At 39.6% G+C, this 11,761-nt stretch overlaps 1 protein-coding gene across 1 annotated transcript; it reads left to right on the top strand.

The window, feature by feature from the left end:
* Nucleotides 1-6,016: 6,016 nt before the first annotated feature.
* Nucleotides 6,017-9,203, top strand: LOC121602754 (DNA fragmentation factor subunit alpha-like; the record flags this gene model as incomplete). Its single annotated transcript, XM_041931515.1, has 4 exons — nt 6,017-6,065; nt 6,745-6,950; nt 7,806-8,038; nt 8,792-9,203. Coding segments are annotated over exons 1-4 (900 nt in total), but the record flags the coding sequence as incomplete, so codon positions are not given.
* Nucleotides 9,204-11,761: the final 2,558 nt, after the last annotated feature.

Here is an 11,761-nt window from a genome sequence, read left to right as displayed (position 1 = left end):
TGGAATCGTGCAGAAACTTTCCTCAATCGGGCGTCTATAAGCAAAAGTTCAAGGTTTCGTAAGTGTTGATTCAAGTAAGCCGTCGAGAAAGTGCAATCGAAATAAGGCTTTAGTTTATGTGCTGTCTCGTAACATATGATTTATTGGACCGAATTTTAAGCATCCCTCGGAAACTACCAGGGGTAAAGTGGGATCCAACGTATGTATTTTGAGAAAAATCCTTTTCACTCTTGATTTATCTTATAACATGTGGTCTGTAGTGCAGTAGTATTCTCATTCAGTGGACCTACTAATGGCGCAGTACATGTGAATCTTTTGAATTTTTTTGTATATTCACTTCATTACGCTCCATTTGTCATCGCCGTACTAACGCTAGACAAACTTCTATCTATTGTTTCATACAAAATCATCATTAGCCACTGCCATAGCAGCATCAGTGCCATAAACGAGTTGATTCAGTCCCGTGTTATACCAATCACTTGGCATGTACAAAATGTGTCAATTTCTTCCCTTTCATCCCTGAGACTCCCCGCTACCGGAAATTGGTGACGTCAAAACATAGTCAAAACAGCAGCCTGTAACCACCGTTCGACAAATGATGCTGACAAAGGTTGGCGCATCTTCACCAGCATCAACCCTTGCCGCAAGTCATCAATTCGCCATCAGCTTGAGAATGGATCGAAAATGGCACAGCATCGATCTGAACAGTCCCATCAAACCCAGCATTCAACTCGCCCCCAAACGCCACGAGCCTACTATTTGTCCGCTCCGCACCTTCTGCCGTTGGAGAACTCAATGAAAAATGAAGCGGAAATGGCAATGAATATTTGATTCGTGGATTCGTGGTGTTCCGGCGCGTAATTCGGTTATTTTATGTCACCGAATCCTCCGATCGGCTAAAGGGAGTGACTAGGGTGTGTGTGTGTGAGACATAACATTTTATCGACCCGCGGTGAAGCTGGGCCAGAGTCTAGAAGCAGTCTGCGGAAAGGGATGTTTGGAAATTGCTTTAAAATTTAATGTTTTTATCCACCGGCAGTGCAGCGGAGCAGTAAAATAAGCCACATTGGAAAAACGTTTCCGACTAGACGTGGATTAATTGGATTCGGTTCGGGGGAAGTGAAACAATACATTAATGTAGCCTTGTTGTATCGATTGCTGAATACGTCAAATGGGATGCAGATATTTTGGCCCCGATTTTCCGGATCACGATGCACCAAATGGTCCTATATAATGATGGCTGCATGCAGAATTGCTGATAACAATTAGTACGAGTTTTGGCTGAGCCAAAAACAAAACCCAGATTGCTTGTCAAACAACATGCTGTTATTGTCTGAACGGATAAAATAAGTTAATTTTACTGAAACGTTGGTCAGAAAACGCAATTGTGTGAATGAATAAATTACAAAAAATTTTGACACTTTTCCTTCTTTCTTTCAACTCTCGAACGGATGGAAAAGAACCATTACACCAAATTCATCGTTTCGGGAAGCTTTCTCGTTATTGCGGTTCGTAGCACTTTCACGCCTTCCCTTACACCCATTATCTGATGAATTTCCATGGAAGGATAATACAATTTAATGCCTTTTTAAAAGTTTCTACCAAAGGAACAGCATCACCGGGCTGTGTGCGAGCGCCTACACGTGTAGTCAAAACAGCCGAAGTCATACAAAATCATGAAAAAGTCTGCGCCTTTACGTTCCGGCTACTCCGTCGGGTTAACCCGACCTTTACCGAGCCAACCCGAATAGTTGTGTTCGTTAAACATGTGTGCGTAACAGGTAGCAGCATTTGTACTGCTTACCTGCCGTATGCCGCTGTGATACCGAGCGAGACGCATAGACAACGCATCAAAAGGACATGTGTAGCCGTGAGAAAACTTTTCTATGTCTCTTTTGCCTTGTCCTTGCCTTTCGATCCTGATGGGTGAAGCATGCACACCTTTCGGGTACGTTCGTGGTATATGCTCTGTCTCTCTCATGTTAATGGAGAAGATAGAATCGTATACAATCGGCTCTGCATTCGGGCGTGGGCAGGCCCGTGGACGCTGTCTGTTTGCACGCGGTAGACTCCGCCAAGCTTTTCGCATGCTGCTTACGCATGGTGGCTGCATACACTGCTGGTCATAAAGTGCCCATCACCTACCGAACCTAGCTTGTTTATTTAGGATAAAGAGTTTTTTTTAGCAAAAACATATTTTATTTTTTTATGCAACCAATGATTGATAGACGGCGGTAAAAAAATATACAGCGGTGAAGTATAGGAAATTGGACAAAAAAGAATAGAATCGAACTGTCTTTTGATACTGCATTACTCAAGAAGTGACTAAAGGTGAATTAAAGATGGCAAACTTATTGCATTAATAAGTAATCAAATTCAGTTCCAGTAAGATGCCAAAGGAGAAGAGATCATAGGTACTGTTTTTCTTGTTCACCCTAGAGATGTGCTCTCGATACGTGACGCTTCCTCTTTAACCAATCTATTGGCTTGTGCTTGACGTGTTCGAACATATGGGCATTCCTATAGTGGCGCTTAACGTTAATCAATTAGGCATTATTTATTACACTCTATCAAATCGGTATAGTCTTCTTGCGAAGTGAGCCAGTAAGAGCGTCGTGTCAAAACGTACGTGACAGGGCGGTGGTGGGGATTACAGTGCATCTGTGAATCCTACTAGAAATGATTGTAATAATGAGTTTCTATCGGAACCGTCATCTTCTCAGGCATTCAATCATTTTATTTATTTCGATCGGCAATATCAATTTCCATAAAGGTAAGTTGATAACTCTACACAGAAAAGAAGATACACTATGAGACACTCGAACAAAATTTGTCGAATGTAGTATCCTTAGAACTTATACAAACAGAGCTGTTGGATTAATGAAATGACCAAGAGTGCAATACAAAAACTGCCAGACGATATATTATGAGAGGTTTACTAAAAAAAACAATTATTATGTTTTATGTTATATGAGAGAAAAATACTAAAACCAAACCAATATTCAATAGATTTTCAGTCGAACTCTTGGCTATATTGTTGTTAGCATTTTAAGGAAAAAGAAATCGAGAAATCAAGAAATTTCAACATACTAAATACGAAGACACATAGAAACGAAAAAAAAAGAAAAGACTAATTTTGGAAGTCTTGCATTTTATATTATTATATTTTCGGAGGATTATGTGAATATAGAACAATTTAAAATAAATCAAAATACTACCTCGTGTTAGTCTGCTTATAAACTCAATTTGCAATGAAAATAGGTCAATATTACATTTGTTCCTCCGAGCTGCTTTCTCTATATAATTCGTTATAATTTTCAAAAGCGAATTTGTACGAATACCCCTTTTTCCTGTATCGTTAGTAGCAAATACCTCGAAGGTGAGTTTTCCGTTCATCATAATTAAGGTATTTCCCTACGGTACGTCTGATTACGCCGTTGGTGCAGCCAGTTGGCAAGCTTTACCACTTTCCAGATCCCACCCTCATTGAAAATTGTGGCATTGTTTGGCTTCGTCCATTCCTCTCTTCCTTCCTCCCCACGGTGTAGCACAATGATATTTGCACAATGACCAGGCGTCTCCATGCCCCTGCTACGAATAATTTGTATCTAGCCTTTCGTTCTGTTCGTGCCATTAATTATAATCACACCAATCCATTTCGCCTTTCGGGAGCGGTCATTGTTGCTGGTAGAGGCAGTAGAAGTGTTTCCGTTCCCGCTTAGGTTCTAGCTTGGGACCGGATGCTTAAGTGCGTCCAACACGTGTCCGTACCAACAATGAATTAAATGCCTACCAACATTCCACCGCACTTCGGTTGTCAAAGCTGTCGGTCAATGATTGATTAGATGTTCGGAAGGAATAACTTACTGTTTTATTGCTACCCAATAAAACACCTTCTGGGAAGCAATTCCATTTCGTTGCGCCGTGTGTGCTGTGCTGCTTCGAAACTGATCATTGAGTTTGCGAGCAAAGAAAATAAATTAGTTAAAGTTAATGTTGCGTACCTCTCCAAGGAACGTCAGGCTGCACTTTTCATGTCCTTGTGGACAAAGCTCTGTGTACCGTTCTTTGAGAAAATTGGGAGCCTCCCGCTCTGGGATCCCCAGCAGTCGCACGGTAAGGTGATGAATTTTAATAATACATTAGACACACCCGTACGAGACATCCACCGGTGCAATATACTCCATCAACAGTGCTGCCCACCTCTCTGGAATTATACCATCCCTTAATAAATGCCTTCACAGGGTACAGGGTTGTGTCACAGCTGGTTATTCTTAGAAACCTAATACTTTCTACCGGTGTACGTGCGCTATCGAAACACGATGCAGTCAGTCCCAACTGTTTCCAGCACTAAAATTTCTTTTCTTTTCAATTTCCATTGAAAATTTTAGCTTATTTTCGATACGCCTGCATGCACAAAGCCGTCGTATGTGGGGAAAACAAACAGATTGTTAGAGTTAAACGGATTTTCCCTGGGCATGTTTGCAATGGGCGATCGAACGCTGTAGATACTGTTTTCTGAGAAATATAGGCTCGCACACAATCTGTTGAGGTTTCTATTGTGGTGCGATTGACATTTTGTGGGAAATGTTCTCTAAAGACATCCACATACTATGTTCCTGGTAAACATTATAGTTTATTACTAGTATAATGAATTTAATTTGATGCGTATAATCTGAGTTCAAATGTCGTTCAAATATTTGTTATTTTACATACATGTTCCGTTTTGGTATTCAAGGTATACTGTATGGATTTGATGAAGAGATGATAAGCTGGATGTAGCATTATCCATTTTTTTTAGAAAAGAGAGTATTTAAAACAAAATTTAAAGAAAATTTAATGGGTTTGAATTTGACCTTATAATATAGATCTTCACCATAATAGGGTTACTGCTCTAAACTGTTTAGTCGTTCTATTAACAAGTTTTTAATATAGGTGTCATTGAATTCAAATGATCGAAGCTAAATACTCTGTTTGATATTATTTATTATTTATACATATTAAAAGTTTTGCGTATATAAAGTTTAATTTCAATTTCATTACAACACGTGGTGAATTAAAACATTATCTGATTATTCTTAAGTTGTACAAAATCAAAATCATAATTTTTGGTCTATTGTTCAAAGGTGTTGTAAACATTCTATAAACTACGATTTTGTGGGTTGTAAATGAATAAAAGAAATATGTTTTTCTCGAGCAACACTATCTAGAGAAATGGGCATATTTTATATTTCATCATAGAAAATGCAATATTTTTAAAGCTTTTGTGTGATATAAACCTGAATAAATTAATAAAAGAACATCTTATAAAATGCTAAAGTGATATAACTCTCCCATTCTAAGAATTTAAAATGTACAATCATGCTGTTATATGTTTCAAAGAAAAAAGAAGCAAAGAAAATAAATATGTTGGCAATACAATATCGTCATTACATACACATACAATCGAATGCGTATCTCGGGTTCGATCTCAAATAGACCGGGCGTCTTCATATGCTGAATGATTGAACCAATCAAACACAAACCAAAAAGTAAAAACAATCCAAATAGGGACTAAGAGGATATGGCCCTCTTACTCTGACAACAATTATTAAATAAAAATTCAATAACAAAATATAACATTAAGCCGTCGTAATGGGGATTAAATTCTTTTAATATATTGGCAATCTCTTTTGTATAAGAAATCGATACTATTTTTTATTATTTTTAATACAATTAATGCAGCAACCTTTAAAATAAATGCACACTATAACCAGTTCCAGACTATCTAAAATCCTTATATTTGTGCCGCTAATTCAATTCATGTGTATGAATTTGAACAGTTTTGTGTAAAGTTACTTTCAAACAAAGAGCATTATTTAAAAGAATAGTTAGGAATGATCAATGATTAGGCTTGCATCAATTTTGGGACATTCAGTACATTTTCCAATCGCTAATCCAATCATAGTGCAGTCTATTTCAAGGTTCTCCGTTTTCTCCTCCAGTACCGAACAGTGGTTAAGGTACTTCCAGTATAATGCTATCTAACTTTCCGGTACTTCTGCTACACTCATTGACATCCTACAGTACGTATCACCCAACCCGTTTCGGCGCCTTTGGCTTCAAAACAGATAACTTGCTTTTGAACTGACAGGATGTGCTCGTTTTCAATCGACGGATATCCTATCAGAACCGCAAATGAACCTCATGTGAGGCAACGCAAAACTAACAACAACGCCGTCTTGTGGCTACTACCACGTAGGAAAGGAATGTTTCCCATTCAATGTCTAGTGTTTTGGGGAAATAATGGATCCGATGTGAGTGTTGGATGCAACGGTGAACCCTGGCAAAAGGCACACTCCTGTGGCAAGAATGTTTTCGTTCCGTATGTCTTTTGCAACGCCGGCACAATCGTGTTTGAAGCTTATTTCTAGTCATGCATTCCAAAGGGGGTGCCAGTGCAGCTGCCTGCAGTATGCAAGTTTTGGTACAGTTTAGTGGTTTGCGACAGTAGAAGAAACGATCAATAAAACGTTGTGTACCATTTTCTATGTCTTTATTTGATTATCTGTGTTCTGTATGTCATTAAAATGAGTTTGTTTGAAATAGAAGTGTACATCACATTATTATTCCTGAATAAAGAAATAATATAAATCTATTGTAAGACCAGTAGAAATTTTTTGCTGTAATCGTCGGTGGAAAAATGTAAGCAATCACATGGCTCTACTAAATAGCACCCATTTTCCTATCTTTATCCAGGTTAAGGATGTGACGAGAGCAATAAAAAAGCAGTGGTGGCCGGCACACTAGAGGAGGTTCGTTCAAAGGCGGCTGAAAAGTTTGGCCGCACCGATCTGCCCAACATTCATCTCGACTCGGACGGTACCGAGGTGGACGATGAGGACTACTTCCAGACGCTGGAACCGAACGCCGAGCTGATTGCGGTCTTCTCCGGCGAGCAGTGGATCGATGTAAGTCTCAACGGGGGTCTTTCGACCTAATCTTGGCTAGCGATAAGGTTGAGTCTGTTTTTGGGGCATATATGAGTGTGTGTATGTAAGTTTCGGAAGCTTTTTAAACCAATCGGGCCTATTGTTGTCCATTGCTGTTGGTCCTTTCCTTTGCATTACGCTCATAAATCTTCCGGCATCCCGGCTTCGCTGATGATATTAGTTGTGCTTGACACATTACACAAAGCACAGAAAAGTGGAATGGAAAAAGAAAGAACCATTAACAACTTGTAGAGTGATTCAATTCGGTCACCTTGTGTCACACCCGAACCAACAAAGTCAAGCAAGACGTATTGATTAATGGAGACTCGAGATATGGCTTGGCGCGAGCAAGATGTTTACCCTGGTGCAAGTAAGAAAGTAAATGAAGAAGAATAGATCAACTTTTCCAGTTTTTTGCGGCAAGTTTTTTTTTTTGTTTTTAAGAGTGAAATTTCTTCTGTGTCCTCTTTTGTAAAACTTTGCAAGAGGGACCAAAAGGAACCTCTAATGCACTTAAATGAAATTTGATAGCCAGGTTGATACAAAATTCCGGAGAGTGGTTGGAAAGTAATTTAATTTGCATTACAATTAGGTTCCAAGGAATAGATGTCCAAAAATAATTTAGGGTCTGGTGTAACTTAAAAAAAAATGATGGTATATTCGAGACGACCTTTGATGTACAGCGTTGATAACTTGCTTGACGTGCTAAAGTTAAAGTATCCTTATTATATTCGCCCATCAACAGTAAGCTCACGCACTCAAGCCCCAAGCATAGGCCTGCAATAGAATGCATTTTAATGTTTCGCCAAACCCATCCGGGATTACTCTTTGCAGCCTACACACTACGTCACGATAACGACCCGCCGGGATTCGGCCGACATCACCGACAGTCCGGACGTGGAGCGAATACATCTGAAGAAGCTGGTCGCACAGATGAAAACCAACCTGTGCAACGTGTCCGTGCTTAGCGAACCGGACCTGGAGCTGCTATCGAACATGGACCCGAACTCAGTGGCCGACATCACCGGCAAGGACTTTATCGAGCAGCTCAAGGAAGCATCAGGCAGGTTAGGGGGAAGAAGAGACCGGGATGTGGTTCTGGTTTCTTGAAACCCCCATCTAAATACGTCTCTGAATTTTCTTATGTTTTTAGTTTCTATTTCCTTTTGCTTTACTCGTTCGTTTGTTCGTTTGTTATTTAAAGGGTTTGGCTAGTATGGTTGGTTATTACGTATATATTTATGTTTCATTTTCATTCGTTTCTTTTCATGTTTTCTTCATATGTTCGAATAATTTAGCTTGATTATTATTTTGATACTTTTGCGTCATCCAAAGACCATCGAACATACAAAATTCAGTACAAAAATAACTCATCAACTTCCATTCCAAATCACATTTTTAGGTTAAGTAACACTTATTGATGAAAAAGTAGATGATTGCATTAATAGTAACACAATTGTTCATTTACCATATTTTTTCTCTGTAGCGAAGCACTATGTTTGTACTAGCATTAAAATTGGCTTTCGGTGTGTTGGTGATATGTAATTTTTCGTAAAAGCAATAACCATGACATTTTTATAAAATTAGTTGATGATCGACTACAATTTGAATGACGCTTTATATTTTTTCCTTTTCTTGTACATATGGTTCGTTAAACAAGAATTAGATTGGTTTCATGTCTACGTTTAAAAGGTTCCGCCGATGCACCCGTTACGATTAACATGCTGTTACTCATCTCTATTCACACCATTGAATCGAATATTGCATTTTTTTCCTCCTTTTCTGCCATTTTCTTTCTATGCCACGTTCGACCATTGCAGAATCCTGCATGAAAAACGAAAGGCTGCTGACGCAATTGAGCTGCTAAAGCTGATCGCCAAGCAACCGATCGTACGCAACGAAGCCGACACTATTGGCTGCGAGTACGAGAACGATGATGATGATGCCAACAGTCAGCAGTTACGCTCCTTCCTGACCGCAACGGTACGGCCCGCTCCTATCGTTAATCAACCCCAGCGCACAGATACGACTGCTGCCGCTGCGGAGGAATCTTCCGCCCTGCCTTCCACGACGATCGTTTCGCTTCCAGCGGTGGGCACCGTTGGCAATTACAGCGATGGCAAGCACAACATAACCGTTCACCTGCAACCGACCGTAGGCAGTGAGGGCGAAGACACCTCGACACCACCACTTGCCTGGCAAAGCCAACGGACAGCAATCCCGACCACAGCAGTAAACCCATTTGATATCTAATGTATCAAGTCAATGTGTGCCACAAGTAGAAATTGTCACACATTGGCAGTTAATTATATTTGTTAACCTCTTTTATGTGCTTTCGAAGAAAGTTCTTTCTGATACACGACACTCAATTAGATGAGGGAGACAGGATATTGTGACCGTATGATATGTTCCCGTTTTTTTTTAAACGTTAGCGATATCGGCCAAAAAAGTGCCCTAGCAGTGGAACTGTGTTAAACGAAAAATCCAATGATTAACATTAATTTAAACTGCCAAACACCGTCAGCACGGTATGAACTATATTGCGTAACATAAAAATAAAAAAACAGCCAACACAAAGATAACCAATAGACGAGCATAATATAGAGCAGTCCAACGGATTCGGCACTACGTTTTTTGCAGGATAAACCAATATAATCTCAAACGCAATTGAAACGCAATTAGCAAGCATCGATCGAACTTCTATAGCATAGCCAGTTGCTCACAATTAACAGATATGAACAAATAGAAGACACACTGCTAAATACTGTCAAGGAACATATCCACATTTTAAATGGCGTGCCAATTTTGCACTCAAGTAGTGTAGGTCCTTTGTCCTAGATCTTGTGCCACGAATGATCACGACTAATGAAGGAAAGGCGTGAGTGTTAAAGCGTTGCTTGCAGATAGAACCAATCATGAAGGAATAGTAGTAGTAAACTAAATCAGTATAAAATTTAACACACAACCCCCGTACAGTATTAAACAAGAACCAAACACAAAAACCCGTTCAAAATCACCTACAAGAAGGCTCGTTTGGGGAGCAACACTTTTCCACACTAGCGATATAATTGCAACACTCTTTAAAATGTAAAACAAATAACGCAGCATAAACGCAACAGCACACACCCGACTACACGAGACGCATACACACACGCGCAAACAGAAACACTCTACAGGAACATAAGGCAAAAAAGTATGCAATTAAGAGCCGTGTTTGTGTATGTGTGGTTTGGGGGGTGATTATTATAAAGACTGAGCAGTTCATTTTAGTTGTTCGAAAGAGGACATCACCCTTCCACGGATCGAAGGAACGTGAGTCGAATATTTGCTGTGTATGGAAGGATCGATCGCGTAACGGAAACGGAGGATACGGATGATGGAAATGAACTGTCTAAAATTAATCGAAAAAAAAACATTAAACGTAGTTTCATAAACAATTTGCAAGCACTTTTGCCCGTGGATGGCGGACCCGTGAGGAATGAAATGCGGATGAGCAAGTTTTGGGGATACAGTCGCATACCATATTACACCAGCTCCAATTACAGGGGAAGAAAGATAAGAAACAAAACTAAGTAAACGTAACCCAAAGCCTGAAATGAAAAGAAGTGAAGCTGCACACTTTAATAGAATCGTTAACAAAACCCAACCCTAAAGTGTGTAGACATACTAAAGCACCAATTTGCAACACTTGATGGAGAAGCATTGAACCGAGCGGAGGTAGAGAGCTGCATGAAAGAACGATCGAGTGATGTGTATTGGTTGAAAAAAGGGTGGGAAAAGAATTAAATTTTGTAATGCGAAAAACATGTGGACAAACAATAGGTTAGTATTTTCAAAGATCAATTGTATACATCATGGATCAGTTGTACTAACTGCGTTTAAACCGTGACATCGCCACAATATTGCGTATTTGTTTGTTAAATTAACACTAAGCCAAGATTACTGAACACTTTTTTCCACACGATTTTGCACCTATTTTACTACTAACACGTGCAAAGGGCAAACAAAGCAAACGTGGCAAAGAATGTACACCAAGAAGAGAAGAAAGAACATGAATCTTAAAGTACCACAAGCATGTGCACACACAATTTCACATTTTCAAAGAAATACATGAATTCGAAACTGTCTCGAGAATATTCTACTTGACACCATCATCGATTAACCTTCTAACGCCCGTACGTACGTGGGGTTAATGGTAATTGTTTGTCCCAAGCATACCCAAACGAAACGTAAACAGAACAGGTTAAGCTGTAGAATACAGAGGCATGATAGCCACGCAGTTAAATTCACCTTATCAGCCAACACAACAAATGCCACACGCACGATACCCCCGGGTACAATTGGTAGGATTCTAAATGTTAATACGAAAACGGTACGTTAACAAAGTGCATCATCCACTAAACCACTTTCCATCCCCCTCACAGCTCCACCCACAGTGCGACATAGCGCGATCCTTACGCCGATCTGCAATCTATTGACAGTTAAATAAACAGGTTTTAATCATACGTTTAGTAAAAAACGCACACCGAACTGTGTTTGTCATTGTTTGTGAGAAATGTTAATGTAAAATTAAATTCCCACATACCCTATTACTTCGTGGCACCAGTACATGTGCTACCTAGAAGCGCTACTAATCATATCCCGATGATCCCTAAGTACTGATGATCGCAATGCTGGTGATGATGGTAATGAAGAAAAGGGGGAATCCGTTCTTCGGTCAATATTCTAACAAACGTTTATTGAAACGAAAGAGTATTCCTCGCCGAACAGGGCGACGACCGCCTTTACTT

Source organism: Anopheles merus, unplaced genomic scaffold (assembly GCF_017562075.2).
Source record: "Anopheles merus strain MAF unplaced genomic scaffold, AmerM5.1 LNR4000602, whole genome shotgun sequence".
NCBI classification, from domain to species: Eukaryota; Metazoa; Arthropoda; class Insecta; order Diptera; family Culicidae; genus Anopheles; species Anopheles merus.
This window is presented reverse-complemented; position numbering and strand designations above follow the sequence as displayed.